Below are 17027 nucleotides of genomic sequence, written 5' to 3' on the forward strand. Positions count from 1 at the left end.
TCTAATTTCTATTTCAATTATTTTAGTTATAGCAAGTAGTTCAACATTAAGATGATTACCTCAAAATGTTGGTGCGATACATCCAGTACATGCTCTTTTTCAAACGTCTGAGACAAAATAATATGAAAATTATTGCTATACACAAATACATATGCACATAGATATAAGTAGTATATATAAGTAGAAATAGTTGTTAGAGCTCATTAAAGAGGGCCTTTTTCTCCAGTAATATATCATTTGTATATAACTATACAGCATTCATATTTTTTAATAAATAATTAAGTCAACATGAAATAGCTTTATAAATAAGTTTTGATAGTGTTAGAATTTTTAAGGTGTTTCAGACACTAAAATATAAATTATAAACCTTGTTTTATTAGCTGTATATGACATTTCTATTAATAGGTGTTTCAAACTTGCTTTTACATTTTATGTATATTTTTTAGTGAATTGTGGAGGCAGGAAAATGCCATGCAACAAAATTTAGGAACTCTTAAGGAGGAGCTTTCTAAAAAAGACCAAGGTCTTCGTTCAATGACTGGGAAGGTAAGAAAAAAAGTTAATGTTTATCGTAGGCTGTGGAAGATGTTTTTAGTGCACACTTACACTATTTTTTTTTATTAGAAAGCATAGAATTATGGTGGGTTTAGTTTATAATATGCAGAAATGCATGGTAGCAACTGTTGTAAGTATAGTTATTTGAACCTACTCTATGAATAAAGTAAGTTCATTTGTATTCTCTGGTTAAACTTTTCAATGGATTTTTCTTGAATACAACTGTTGAAATGTCATTTCTGTCTATAGTTTACAGTGTGAACAGAGTAATAGAAGGAATGGTGTCAGATATTTTGAGTATGGTAAAATATTTTGAGAGTACTGGAATATCTCCAGATAACTGTCTACTGTCTAAGTACTGAATAAATTAAAAACTGTGATCAGAGTTCTTAAAGATGATGAAAGAACCATCATCATATCTACTATAATAAAGAAGTTTGAATTGCTACGTACAATTTCCCAACCATCAATTTTCATGAAAACATAAATATAATATGGTGTACATTTAAGGATCTTTGACTTGATAATGAAGCTTTCCATCCAAAAAAAATGTTATTCATTAATTGTAAAGTACATAATTTCAGAACGAGAGATTTTGGGATGGACGTGTCATTGGAGTTGTCATTATAAACCAACTCGTCACTTTATTGTATGGTCTCTTCTAACATTGCATTTGTATGCAATGATTCAATGTCAAAACTGGCACAGTGCATATTACTATCAAACTTCGAGTGTTCAAAATTATGAGAATACTCAATGCTATTTTTAAAATGTTCATTTTGGTCCATGTACTCAAAATTCAACTAGAAAATCAGCCAGAGCATGATCATAAGTTTCAATGTTTGGTACTGTTCGGTGCAAGGGACATCCTTTATGATTTTATGGTAAACCATAGTATATATATATACATGAAGACTTCCTGATTATTTAACATCCAAATGTTGTTTTTCATTCAGAATATATTCTTTACTTCTAGTATGAACTTTTATAATATAACTTTCCTTTCATTGATAGGATCTTGATACAGTTTTACAAATTTTGTACACTCACTTACTGTTTCTTCTTTATTTATATAATCTTCTTTATATAAAATTACCTGTTGCCTATATCTGATTCAGAAATAATACTGTTGTTTTTACTTAAACCTTTAAGAACTTCAAAGTCATTTACACTTAGATAAATGTTTATATTTATTATTATACCTGTTAAAACCAGTCAAAGCTATATTACTGATTTTAGTTTACATATAACTAAAACTTTGACCAGACTTATTAAAACTAGTTTGATATTATAGTATTTCTGAAAAAACTGTTCAAATAGAGTAAAATAAACTTAAGTTCATTAGGAATACCAAACTTTAAGCCATGAGCTAATAAAAACCTTATTCTTTAAACCTTACAAACCATACTTAAAAAAAAAAAATACTATATTATCTGGTTTTTCTTAAACAAAAAATTATAATCTGATAACTGTTGCCTTAAACTGTCTAGTTTCACTGTTCATTTTTCTCTATCTATTGAAGATAAAATGGATAAAAGTAGACTGGTATAGTTTTAACTTCAGCAGTAACCTTAACTACAGTAATCACTGTATAGTTTTTTGTCAGATGATGGGAAGAATGATTTTTCCATGCTTTTCATTTGTTTTGTTACCAATAGTTTTCTATCTTTTTAACCAATGAACATGCATATACACATGAATGACTGTGTATATTTTAGTATCTTATGTGTTTCTTCCTTTAAAAAATTGTATTTATGGTTATGTACATTGTATCTGGAGCACAAACTATATATATAAAAGAATAATGGGTTGATATATTTGTGTACAGTCTATATTATCATAACATTGGAGGGCTATGTTTGTCACAACCTGAAAAAAATGTCTAGTTATCTACAGGATACAATGTTGAACAGAATAAAATATTCAGAGCTTTCACTTTTTTTTTTTAATAACATTTCTCAAATTAGAATTTGATATGAATCACTGCAGAGTTTTATTATTTTCATACCTCACTCAGAGAGAAAAAATTATTTTTTATAAATATGAGACTTTGTATTCACAATTTTAATCAAAGTTTGGAAAAGCCAAAATACTTTTTGAACGACTCTTTTTTTTAAATTTTTCACTTGTATATATATTTTTTTAAGGCTACCTTAAATGGACGTGACAGTGTTCGAAAAGTTCTTCAGACATTTCGTGAAAAAGGTGGCAGCTTTGAACAAATTGCAAACAGTTATTATGGAATGTTGATTGAAAATTTTGATTGCGATAAGACTATTTATACTGCAGTTGAAGTAACATCTGGAAACAAGTAAGTGGCATTAAAAATGTGAATTGCAACAAGATCATTCAAATGTTGAGCTAATGACTAAAAACAAGTGGCAATTTTTTGTTTATTTATGACATATAAGTGTTGATGTGTTATCTGAATATAAGTGGCAGGTTATAATTTTTAGTTGTGCTGTAATAATTGAAAATTTTAAAAAGTTAAGTATCTTAAAGAGTTCATTTAATGCTAATTTTAATGATGTAGTAATTTTTCCAGTACATTTATTAGTCCATGTATGCTACAAGTTTTCATCAGTCATTTTGCATTGCTCAAAGCTAACACTCTGTTGATTAAGGAAAAATTCAGCAGTATATATTTAGTTTTTATGATATGGATTTTTGATCATGAATAAATAAAAAAGAAAGTTTTGTAAAATTTTCTCAATATTTATCATGGTGAAGAAAGATGGATGTGAGTTATTTATATTAATGTACCGGTACTTGAGATTTTTTTTTATCTATATAAATGTAGATACAGTATTATTAATCAGCTTTAAAAGTTCTGTATTTTGTTTTGAGCACCTAGTGGCATTTGCCATAAACAGTTTCCACAAATGTTGATTTAAATTCATACATAGTGCATTAAAGTATTATAAATCCCTCTCTCTTTCTCATTATTAATGTATTTACAGACTTTTTTATCATATTGTGGAAAATGATCGAATTGGAACAAAAGTCTTACAAGAGATGAACAGACAAAAGCTTCCTGGTGAGGTCACTTTCATGCCGTTGAATCGTCTTATTTACAAGGAAGTTCAGTATCCCAACACAAATGTAAGACTAGTAGCTAGGTGCTCATGCTAGTTCAGTACCAGTTGCTAAGCACTCTAATTTTTATTCAATTAGTGTATTTCTTCTAGGTTTGTTTTTATTCAAATATGATCATTATCTGTTGTAACTTGTATGAGAGGAGAAGCTGCACATTTCTGTATATTGTATATGTTGCTATGTTGTACACTTCTAATGGAACCTTTAAGTCACCTATCAGTTGCTTATCTTTAAAGTGAACTTTAAAATTAGCAGTAATACAAAGTACAATTGTAAGAAGTAATTTTTAAAGAAGAAATTGCTAATTTATAATCACACTAAGAAGAAAAGCGTAATTTAAAAATTTGCAAAGAATTAGTTTAGCTGTTCCAGGAAATCGTTTTAACACAAGCCTGTAACAAAATCTGATAAGTGGCTTTTCTGTTCAACTGTGAGAATGTTAGAGTTTTACTCATCAAGATGCCTTCTAAACTGATATGATAGTACAAAATACACGTACAAGTAGCAAATGCAGTTCTTTTAGCACAGTAAAAAAATTTGCTTAATGTAAGGGATCCTTTTTATTATATATATTAAATAAAATCACAGTTGTGGTAACAAGAGAGTTCTTAGGGATCACATGAGTATAGCATGCAAGAAAAGTCTACAAAACAAGCATATCACAAAAATATTTCAATAAGAATGAATTTTTAAATTACTTTTCATGAATTTATTTAAATTGAAAACTTGAATGCTTGTGAACTGGTTTAATGTGTCTTTTTAATGTATTCTTATAATATTTGGTGTAATATTTGTCCTAAACAACATCTTCAGGTTTCATGTACCCCTCAGTGTGGATTTCTGTACATGGTGAGGGGACCTCCCAGGGAAGATTCTGTTCTTTCAGTTTACCTCCTCTTGGATGTAAACATCCACCCACGTGTTTGCCGTGCGTGGCGACCCATGAAGGAGAGGAGAGGATCCTAGTGGTTGAGGGTCCAACCCTAACACACCACTTTGGCGTTGAATTCCTGTAGACGGGTGGCCTTTTGGGTGGTCCCCCTTGGGTCAGTCGGCTGGTCCACTTGGGTTAGAGTCAACCAAGTACCAGTGTTGGAAGTTCTCAGTGGGTGTTGTGGACATTGAGTCTGATGCTGGTGTATGGGTATAGTGCTCACGAAACCTAGTGCTGCAATGTCCTAGCATGACATTGTAGTGCGTCCCCTCGTAGGGCTCCACGGTTGGGGGGGACAGTGGGTACTGAAATTTTCCTTTTTCCTATGGATCCTCCTACAAAACATTTAAATAAAATAGTGAAAAAACATGAAATAGGTAAATGACCATGTCTTGAAGACTCTGAGCAGCACTCTTCAACATCTGTAACACACATACCTCATTTTCTTATATTACATTCTCTTTCAGAAAAACCTGTAGGGCAAATATCCCCCTTTTTAATTCAGAAGGGACTAGAGGGTCTTGCTGGCTCTCCAAAGAGTGTAAAGAAGCTTCGATCTGGAGACATATTGGTTGAAACATCCACAACCCAACACAGTGAACTCCTCTTGAATTCAAAGGCAATTGGGGATATACCTATTGAGGTTACCCCTCATGCTACCTTGAATTCATCACAAGGAGTTATTATTGAGAGGGATTTGAAGATAGTCCTCGAGTCAGAGATTCTCGCTGGTCTCTCTGCTCAAGGAGTTCCTGCAGTGAGGTGTATCTCCACTCGCAAAGATGGAGTTACACTGCCGACAAATAACCTCATTTTGACATTTACATCACCACGTGCACCTGCCACCATCAAGGCAAGTTATCTAATTTGCAGGGTACGGCCGTACGTTCCAAATCCTATCCGATGTTTCCAATGGCAGAGGTTCGGCCACTCTAAGACGTCATGTCATGGTTCTTTGACATGTGCTCATTGTGGTAGCAAGGACCACGATGCTTATGAGTGTGACATGGACCCACATTGTGTCAACTGCAATGGTTCTCACCCTTCCTACTTTCGTTCTTGCCCAACATGGTTGGTGGAAAAAGAGTTGCAGCGTTTGAAAATGACACATAATATTAGATATCCTGAGGCTCGGAAATTGCTGTCTGCCATTTCATCTCGGACATATGCTGCTGCACTTTGTTCCACAATTACAGTGGGAGTACAGACAGATCTATCTGTGCCTCTAAGAGAATCGTTTTCAAAACAAATGGAAAACCTTTTGACCACCTTGGTTAAAAAGGTTGATGAATCAACTTCTACACCCATCTCTGTTTCTCCCATACATTCCAACAAACCTCAAGATCCACATCCTTTGGTTTCAAATACAGGCTTTTCTTCTGATACATCTTTTTCTCCCACCCCAAGATGCAAAACAATCATTCGTTCTCATTCTCAGTCACAGGAATCCCCTTCCGATAATAAAGACCTGCCCAATTGATCTAGGGCAGGATCCATGGAGGTCGATAGACGTCCTCCAACTAAGGACAGTAAGGAAAAAAGACATGGTCATAAACAGAAGGGTTCTCCAGCCACTTCGCCTACCTGTTGTTAAAAACGGCCACCTTGATACAATGGAACTGTCGAGGTTTACGTTTTAATCTGGATGATATCAAAACACTGATTGCTTCCTACCATCGTGTATGTCTTTCCTTACAAGAAACAGTCACCATTCAGCAGTTTTCTCTGTACAGAAATGAGAGGCTGTGTGATGGTACATGGAGGGGTGGCACTATTGGTTGATCAGCATGTGCCCACCCTGTCTTTGTCACTTAACACACTCTTGGAGGCTGTAGTCATCCGTCTTTCCTTGGTTCATACCATCACTGTTTGTTCTCTCTACCTGTTCCCTGGAGAGACATATGATCAGTCAGACCTTGATGCTCTCGTTGAACAGTTGCCGTCTCCATTTCTAATCCTGGGGGACTTTAATGGACATCATCCCCTCTGGGGAAGTACTGTTGTTGATAGGAGGGGTCACTGTGAAAAAGCGTATGCTCTCTGATCACAATTTTTCTCTTTTCAATACTGGTTCTTTCACTTATTTTCATGCACCTGGTCAGTCCCTTACCGCTATTGATCTCGCGGTTTGGTCCCCTTCATTATTCTCCCATTTTTGATGGAGGGTTGACAATAATCCACTAGGCAGTCATTATTTTCCTATACTTTTGAGAGAGACTGGCCGTGGTTGATGCCACCCTACCCACGTGCCTCGGTGGAAGCTGGATCAGGCAGACTGGTCCACTTTCACTGCTCTTGCAGAACTTCATCCTGCCATTGTGAATCAGCCATCAATAGACAACTGTGTGGCAACGGTAACTGACTGTATTATATAAGCAGCTGCTCGGTGTATTCCTAAAACTTTGACACGTCTTCCAGGATATCCTCGTCCGTGGTGGAATCCTGCCTGTCACATGACACAGAAGGCTCGAAAACGGGCCTGGGATACTTTCCGTAGATATCCCACACTTTCAAACTGCATCCCTTTCCAACGGGCCTGTGCACATGCTTGGTGGGTAAGTCATCAAAGCCAGAAACAATCTTGGATTAAGTTCACAACTAGCATATCTTCTACCTCCAGTTACAAGGTCATATGGGACAGGATTCGAAAGGTCAGTGGGCACTACAATTCTGCCCCCTCTTGATCTTACTCTCTGATGACCAAGGGGTAGCTGATGTCCGGAGCATCGCCTATACTCTAGGTGAAAGCTTATGCCGGGTATCTAGCACTTCTGCTTGTTCCTCCACCTTCTTGGCCATCAAGACTCAAGCAAAGTGTTCACCTCTTTCCTTTTGAACTGACTGTCTCTTTGACTATAATCAACCCTTTACACTGGTGGAACTGAAAGTGGCCCTTTATTGGTCTGGCAGTACATCTGTAGGACTTGATGATGTACACTATGACATGCTGCGCTCTCTCTTTTTCTAATTGTTTTTAACTGGATCTGGCAGGAGAATGTTTTTCCTAATGCCTTGCACCAGGCTATTATCTTACCTTTCTCTAAGCCTGGGAAAGATCCCAAGATTCCTTCAAACTACCGTCTGATTGCTTTCACGAGCTGTCTCTGTAAGACCTTAGAGAGGATGGTTAATGCTAGTCTTGTTTGGTTCCTCGAATCAAACAACCTCCTCTCACCCACCCAGTGTGGATTCAGATGACAGCACTCCACCACGGACCACCTAATTAGACTTGAAACATCAATCAGAGAAGCCTTTCTCAAATTCCAACATCTTGTATCAATATTCTTTGACATTGAGAAGGCTTATGACACAACATGGAGGTATGGCATTTTGCGAGACCTCCGTATATGTGGGTTATGTGGCCATTTACCCATGTTTATTAAAAAATTTTTAATGGACAGGAGATTCCAAGTTTGTGTGGGTTCGACACTTTCCTGTATTTTTGTACAAGAACTTGGGGACCATTAAGGATGTGTTTTGAGTGTCACACTTTTCAGTATAAAGATAAATGCCATCACTGAACAACTCCCTCTCACTGTTGCGAATGGGCTCTATGTCGACGACTTTCACATCTCGTGTCAGTCGTCAAACATGAGATATATTAAGCGGCAACTACAAACTGCCTTCAATTGTGTGCTGAAGTGGACTACGGCAAATAGCTTTAATTTTTCTCTCTCTAAAACCGTTTGCATGCACTTTTGCTGCCAATGGGGTATTCACCTTGATCCTGAACTTCGTATTGGTGAAGTTTCACTGCCAGTGTTCCCTGAGACCAAGTTCTTGGGACTTATCTTTGACTGTAAGCTGATCTTTATACCACACTTAAAGCAGCTGCGGGTCAAATGCACAAGAGCACTGAACATCCTCCGTGTCCTGTCTTCTGCCAGTTGGGGAACGGATCAATGTTCTATGTTAAAGATATATCGTGCTCTTTTTCGATCAAAACTCAACTATGGATCAATGGTCTATGGCTCTGCCAGACCCTCGGCCTTAAAGATGCTGGATCCCATTCATCATCAAGGACTTTGACTCTGCACTGTGGCTTTCTGCATTTCTCTAGTTCAAAGCTTGTACGTAGAATCTTATGAACCTTCTCTGCACCTTCGCCGTTTGCAACTCTCTTTACTGTATTCTTCGAAACTTTGTTCCTTACCAAAGCATCCCACCTGGGGATGTGTTTTCCTTTCTCAGTGGGCCATACTTTTTCAAAACAGATTATCTACCATTGCTTCTTTTGGCCTTCACATCCAGGCACATTTGGATGAATTGGGTCTGTCCTTGGATAACATTGCAGAATCCATTGGTCAGCCCATTCCACCATTGCTTATTACAGCCCCCAAATGTGACCTCTCTTTCAGTCATCTGAAAAAGGCAGATACTCTCCATTGGAAGTACCATCTTTTATTTACTGAACATCTTTCGAACAATCATTCCTTTCCAATTTATACGGATGGTTCCAAACCAGGTAATTCTGTGGGCTCTGCCATGGGTGGTTGCACACAGAATCCCCTTTACAGTTTCTGTGTTCACTGCTGAACTGTACTCCATATCTCTTGCCCTGGATCATATTGAAGCTGAGCACTACTCCAACTGCACTATCTATACTGACTCGCTTTGTTCTCTACTGGCCCTGGAATTGCTTCACGTTGGCTCACACCCTGTTCTCGCTGATATTCAAATCCAACTGGCCCATTTCTCATTAACATCTACTTCTATCCAGTTTATCTGGATGCCAGGCCATGTTGGTATTCGCGGGAACTAGCTTTCTGACACGGCAGCAAAATCTATGTACTCTTGCACTATCACCACTGTGCCTATTTCGTACATGGACTATGGTCCTGTATTCAAGGCTTGGCTCCGTGCCAGCTGGCAGTCCACTTGGAGTGAGCAATGCAACAACAAGCTTTTCCAAATAAAACCCTGTATTGGGCTTTGGCCGTCTAGCTTTCATAAGGTTCGAAAGGAGGAAATTATTCTAACTAGACTACGCATTGGTCACAGTTTTTTCACTCATCATTTTCTTTTATCTGGAAGAGTTGTACCATTATGTAGTTTGTGTAACACTCAAATCACTCTAAGCCACATTTTACTTTCTTGGCATCCTTACGACTCTCAACAACGGCACTATTTTAAACATGTTTTGTCCCAGGGTTTGTATGTAACATTGGACATTGTTATTGGTGATGGTGACACTGTCCACCTTGATAAAGTTTTCAGTTCTTTAATGGCCATTAATCTTTTTAATCTCATTTAAGTATAGGATATTTATTCATTACACATTTTAATTGTGGTTCCCTTTTCAGAGTCTCAATTTCTCTAGTTCAATTTGAAATTGGAAAATGGCCAGAACATTAAATAACTCAACACCAGGATTGGAAAGGCCAACTTCAGGTGACTAATGCTGCTGTTTGAACTATCCGTTTGAACTACCCATTATTCGTCCTGGCGAGTTGTTCTTACAATTTTGCTGCATGTCTTTAACACTTTTATTACTTACTTTTTGGTACTGGCCATAATGACACATAACCCAGAACCAGGACTGGGAAGGCAACTTCAGGTGACTGACGGTGGTTCTTGTACTTACCTGTTAGTCTTCCTGGCAGGTTATGATCATTACCATTATGCTACAGAAAGTCCTTTACAACTTTGTAGACTGGATGTCAAGATTGGTTTTATGTCATTTATGTTTTTAATTGCTGTTTTGTTTTTATCTTCATTTCCTTTTATGAATTTTACTACATTTACTTTACTTTTACCTTTTTACTGGCCACTTGGCTAATTATTATTACGATTTTGCTACATGTGTTTTAAAACTTTTATTACTTTGCCTTTTGATAATGGCTGTTATGACACATAACCTGGAACCAGGACTAGAAAGACCAACTTCAGGTGACTGACAGTGGTTCTTGTACTTACCTGTTAGTTGTCCTGGTGGGTTATGATCATTACCATTTTGCTGGAGAATGCCTTCACAGCTTCTCTTACTCTGCTTTCTCTCTTACCATTGTAGACTAGGTGTCAACATTAGTTTTGTGCTTTTTCTGTTTTTCAATGATGTTTTTTTTAACTTCATTTCCTTTTCTGTATTTTACTACATTTATTTTATTTCTACCTTTTCACCGGACGTTTGGCGCAGATAGCCTAGCTGCTTTGTACCATAAAACACTAAATCAATCAATCAATCAAGGTTTCATGTATTATTGTTAGTTGGAGATTTAGATCCTTAATTTACTTAGTTGTTTGCTAAGTGACTGTGTAGTACACATGATACAAATGTAAGTTTCACTCAAACTTCATGAGCAACTGAGTTAACCTTGAGAAAACGTAGACTCTGAAAGGATTCCAACGTTTGACCTTGAGTAGTGGAAAATGTTTTTTTTTTCATTGGAGGTTACTGGCTGTTGAATGTTGCCTTCTTCACTGGATGGAATTTGGTAAATTCCTGAATTGCACCAGTTGGCATGTTAAGACTAAAATCCACCAACTTTAATCTTGGTTGGAAGCATTTAAGTACATTTCTAACTGTTTAGCATTGTTAATTACTAGTAGAAACACTGCCCTGTGGACTACTGTTTGAGCTTTGTGTTAATAATTACTAATAATAGTATTCATACCTCATTGAAAAATATTTATAAAAAGTGACAATTTTTTTAAAAAAATGAATTTTTGTCACTGGAAAAGTGTTTGAATTGTGTTCTTTAGTTACATGCAGTTCAGTGCATTAAAATGAATCAACATTCAGGGCTCAAAAAATTCATAACTTTTACTGATATAAACTGCAATGTTTCTATATATTAAAAGTGGTATCGTTTATTGAAAAAATAATAGATTTTTAAAATATTCATTTTGTAAATTCTGTATTTAAAATTTATATCAAAAAAGATGTAATCAAAACCTCATATACAGTTCGAATGAAAGTTGTTGTGAGGAGGGTACCTTTATTTAAAATTGTGTTATTTAAAAAGTGGTTGTATGTGCCACTATTATTTTTCTAGTTGTATGAATCTTGAATACCCAAAGTGTGAAATTTTTTTATGGATTTTTCTTTGCAGTGTCATTCAATAGATATAGGAGGTATGGTTGCATACTTATAGATACTGACCCTACATGCTGGGTCTATTATAGTGAAATTGCAGATTGTATGCATTCTTGACTCTCAAATGTAACAATAAATATTACATTTTTGGAAATTTTAGATAACTGCATCACTATTTAAAATGTCATATTAGATCAAAACAGTAATTTGCTAAAGACTCACAAGTATTTAATTAAGAGACAATTTTGGTAGTTCATCAGATGGATTTTTATTTTTTAATGGAATTCTCGAACCTAGAGTTTTTATTTTACCCTACTCTGTTTTTGGTTTTATTTTGAATCATTCCTTAGTGAATGAAATCAGATAGAATTCTTAAGCTATACCAGTTAGCTTTAAAGACTAAAACCCATATGGTTATATTGAACTTAAAATTTTCCTAACGGAATAGAAAAACTCTAGGTAGGAGAAGCTGAGAAAAAAAAGAATTGCTTCCTGAAATAAGTATGTTGAACAACTTTCGCATTCAAAATATGTTGTTTTTTAAGCTATGTAATCATTGAATTTCCTGGATTATAAATAGGATGCCATACCTATGATTAGCAAGTTAACCTTTGACCCCAGGTTTGAACGGGCCATGAAGTATATTTATGGGAAGACTCTGATCTGTAGGAACCTTGAAGTAGCTACTCAGATTGCAAGGACATCAAATTTGGATTGCATTACTCTGGATGGTAAAAATTTAGTTAAGAAACGTAAAACTTAGAATTCTAAGTGGTGAATTACTTTGTGTGATTATAACATGGTTTGAGATATAAAAAAAACAACATTAAAATTACAGTTTAAGAAGAAAGGTTTAATATAGAATATGTAAAAAAATCTTTGCATTATCAGAATTCTGAACAAATAACAGATATTTTGTAAAGTTAAAAATATGCTTACTTTTTGTACTTTTCACACTATTGTGAATTTTAGTGCAAAATATGTTATTATATGGAGAGTTTGAGTCAAAAATCTGTGTTTATTGTGAATTAGAAGGTGACAGTGAAGGGATATTTTCACAGAATTCAATTAAACAGTGATAAGCACTGTTTCAAACTCTTTGTTAACCTGAAGATGATCTAAGAAGGTCAAAATGTTGTTCTGTACTTTATTTTAATTAAAGTTTTAATACCAAAACCAGCCATCTTGAGAATACAGTAACAACCACTGTTTCTTATATCTGTTTTTAAGTTATACCAATTTGTTTGGTTATAAAATCTTGGCTAATAACTCATATTTTAATAGTATATAAATATCAAGTTCTTAAATTTATAAGGCAATTCTTTAAAAAGTTTTTAATTTATCTTAATGTGACCCATGTAACATATTCTCTGTAGGCATACCATTTTCTCTATCTTACCCACCATTTCTCTCAAAAGTATGAAATTATAAGTGACCTACTCACTATACTATTTTCATTGCTCAGACAAACTATAATTTTTATAGCCTTCAATACAACTATTTACAAATATTTATATGTTTTTTTAACAAAACAAAAAGTATAAAAATTGAAAATTTACTGGGATAGCTAACAAAAGTTAAGTGAAAAAAATTGAATAAAACATTTCTTTTGATATGTGAGATTGTAGATTGGGGCAATCTTATGCACATAGTAAGGCATAATTGTAACTTGATTGTTTATATCAAGTTGTCCTGCTGTGATGCATTGAGCTTAGTGATCTGTGAAATGGTCTCAAGTACACTAAAGCAATAAAACTAAAAGCAGATGTGAAAAGTTTAGAAGCTCAGGATGCTAGGATAAATAATTTTGTTACAGTTTCTCTCATTTCAGAAAAACAAATTTTTTTTCATTTCACTGGATGTTGATCATTTCTCTACAGTTACTGTTAGGGTTGAGAAAATAAGAGATGAAGCTTGTAGTTTTACTGAAATAAAGAATTTGTGTAGGAAGTCCTGTAGCATAAGTATATTAAGTGTGAGAACTATAAGACCAACAGAAGTGTCTGTACTCGGCACAAAAATCAATTATAAAACAAGCTTATGTTTTATAAATTCACAGAAAAATATTCAGTACAAACACTTTATAAAGAAATTAACTTTTTGTGTACAAGAGATATAACAGCTTAGAACGTTGAAGTGCTAACTTAGTATTGGGTTCAGTCTACTACTGTTACAAATATACAAAAACCTTCTACATCTGTAATTAAATGCTTGTCATTTTTAATGCTGGTTTAGTACTAGGATTTCAAATGTTTCACTTACAAACATACCTAGACATTTAACTGATTGCAGTATTCTAGGGCTGAATTAGTATTGGAATTATATGTATTGCACTTACAAATATACCATAATATTTAACAGTTACATTTAACTGGTTGCAATGTTTTGCTGCAGGATTAATATTGGGATTCTGTGCATTGCACTTGCAAACCTGCTAAGACACTTTTTAGCTAATTTTAACTGATTAAAATGTTCTAGGGTTATATCAGTACTGGCATTCCAAGTGTTGCACTAAGACATTTAGGTGATTACAATTTTGTAGTGCTTGGATTCCAAGTGTTGCAGTTGGGAATTTATAGAAACATTTCAGATACATGCAACTACTTGCAGTGTATGGGGTTCCATATTGTACAAATGTGAAAGACTTTTTTTTTAGAATGATCCAAAACCCCAAAGTCCTTTCTTGTGAGTCGGAAATATTTGTATGTTTTTTATAGTATTGGATTAAAGTATTTTAAGTTGGAATTTAAAAAGTTAAAATGTGAATACCAGCCATGTCCTGTTAGATGTTAGTATGATATATGCAAGGGTATACAGTTCACATCGTTTAGCAATAAAATCACACACTACACTTTTAGGACATTATTAGAGTGAAGATAAAAATCCCACTATTTGAATAGAATAGCCCAAGAGTTGATAGAGGTTTCTCTTGACTAGTTACCTTCTCCCTGCATATCACTTCAAAATTAGGGATAGTTGAATTATGCAGCCTTTATGTAGCTTTGCAGTTGTATCTATAACAGTCCAACTTTTGTTTTTTTCCCATTCTGATGGTATGTCAATTCCTTTTAAAATGTTACAAGAACATTTTTATAAAGCCCAAATTAGTTAACTTTGAACTAGAGAAGTGTTTTGGTGACATCTTTTATCATTAAATATGAAGTTCATAAAAAATTGCAAGAGGGTAAAATTATCCTCATTTCAGAATATTGATTTACTTAGCCCATTTTACACAAGTAATAGATTTAATTTGTTGTTAATACCATATCAATAATGAAATCAAGAAAATCTCTCATTTTATTGATTAAACAAACTTTTCATATCACTGTGTAAACTTGAGTGTTTAATAATGGTTTATAATTTATTATGGAAACCAATGCCTTTTAAAGGATTACATGAAGTTGAGGTGTAAATGACCTGTTTTGGGCATTTTTTTATGTATTTTCTATAAATTACGATGTTTGTTTATTAGATAACATTTAACTAATAAATATTACTTCAAGAAATATGAAACTGACTAATATACTAACTTTAAAATGTTTGATACAGTTGGCTCTTAAAGTACATAATCAAGATATTTAGTGTACATATAGTACAATCAGAGATATATTTCTGTGTGATAATATCTGGCTGTTCAGGAAATTAGTTATAATTTTAAAGAGAATCTAATTTCAAAACAATACTGTTTTGGTTTTTCATTTCTAGCAGGTTACTTTTAATAAGGACAAAAGTAGTTCTAAACTATTTGTATATTATGAAACTTAATGCCTACAAAGTGCTGATAAAAATAATAATTTTGTAAAATAGCTTAACAATTGAAATAAAAAATCAACAGTTTGAAAGCATTGTAAGAATTTAAAGCAGCACCTATGTATATGATTTTATTTATTGTAAGGTGACCAGGTATCACACAAAGGAGCACTGACTGGAGGGTATTTTGACACCAGGCGTTCCCGACTTGATCTTCACAAAGCACACATGCAACTTGTCACTGAGATATCTGAACAGGAGAAGCAGCTTGCAACCCACAGGGAGAATTTAAGCTATATCTTTTACTGATCAGTGACTTTATGTGAACTGTAACAGTGGTAGTATATAACAGTAACAGACACGAAAACACCACCATGTTTTGTTTCGAATTTGATATTACATTTCTTTCATATAAAAATTCTTAATAAATACCAGAATTATCAGGCCTTTTTCCAATCTGGAGAATTTAAAAGAACAGTTTACATTCAGTTCCTATATGTATTCATACCAAATATGTACTGACTTTTATGTGTAAAGAAGGGTATAGTACTTTTTATTTCTAGAACAAAGTATTAGCAAACTGCATTGTTACTGGTAATGATAATTAACTATCACAATGTGTGAAGTGAACTGTTTTTTTCCAGCAAATTGACAAAGTGTGGGACCACATGTGAGAAATAGTAAACACAAAATGACATTATCTTTAAAGGGGGGATTTTTGTAGTGTCATTAACATATTTTAAATTACAGTCTATTTTATATCTATAGATGTACCTTCAATGAATATTATTCATGCTTCAAAACTTTGTTAATTAGTGTATATCCTTAATTTATATTACCTCTTGAAAGCCAGATCAACCAAATAGTAAGTGACATGCAGAAAGCTGAAACAAAGAACAGCAAAAACAAGTAAGTGCTTAGTTATGTTACTAGGTATTGAAATTTTTTGAGCTCGTCAAACTTTCAATTTTCATGATAAGTGTCTTAGAGGTGATGAGACAAATCCTTATACAAAGGCTGATGCTTTTACTTTATGAAGCTTTCACGTTTTATATGAATAATTAATTGATATTTATTGTTCATTTACAAGTTAATAGAACTAAGAAGAAAGTTTTGCAAAAACATGACTTGAAGTATCAGCATTTAAAAGGTTGAGATAATTATTCATAAGGTATATAAATATTTCATTTTGTCTTGTACTGGTAAGAGAACATTATTACAGTTTTTATCTATAGATCTGCATAATCTGAATAAACATTATGGTTTAGTGCCATTAGCTGCAAGGAAGATTTCCTTAACCTTTACTGGAGATACTGGAGAAATTAAAATAGATATTTGATTTTTCTTATGGTTTTCTGCTGGAAAGTTTGACTTGAATTTGCTGTGCAATTGAATTGGCTTAAGGGACATTTGTTTCTTTTGTAGTGCTTGCTTGTAGGTATTATTAAAAGCTTGACTTGAACCTACTGTATAGTAGGCTTAATGGATATTTTTGTTGTGTCTGTTATGCTTGGCTGTAGGTAAATGTAATGTGAACCTTTTTTATGTTGAGCTTGAAGATGTTTTTATCATATCTGTAGTGTTTTATCTGCATGAAAGTTCGTTTTAGCTTACACTATTTTAAATAGGTATTTTTATTGTACTGTGCCTGTTTCA

General features: G+C 34.1%; 1 protein-coding gene across 1 annotated transcript in view; it reads left to right on the forward strand.

Annotated features, from left to right (window-relative positions):
- Window positions 1-17027, forward strand: part of SMC3 (structural maintenance of chromosomes 3) — a 126237-nt gene that overhangs the window by 69770 nt on the left and 39440 nt on the right. Inside the window, exons 14-19 of the mRNA XM_076461031.1 lie at window positions 447-546; window positions 2703-2866; window positions 3516-3657; window positions 12202-12352; window positions 15517-15666; window positions 16211-16280. Of these exons, the coding sequence (XP_076317146.1) occupies window positions 447-546; window positions 2703-2866; window positions 3516-3657; window positions 12202-12352; window positions 15517-15666; window positions 16211-16280 (777 nt within the window). The remainder of the gene's footprint in view (window positions 1-446; window positions 547-2702; window positions 2867-3515; window positions 3658-12201; window positions 12353-15516; window positions 15667-16210; window positions 16281-17027) is intronic.

Source organism: Tachypleus tridentatus, chromosome 10 (assembly GCF_004210375.1).
Source record: "Tachypleus tridentatus isolate NWPU-2018 chromosome 10, ASM421037v1, whole genome shotgun sequence".
Taxonomy (NCBI): Eukaryota; Metazoa; Arthropoda; class Merostomata; order Xiphosura; family Limulidae; genus Tachypleus; species Tachypleus tridentatus.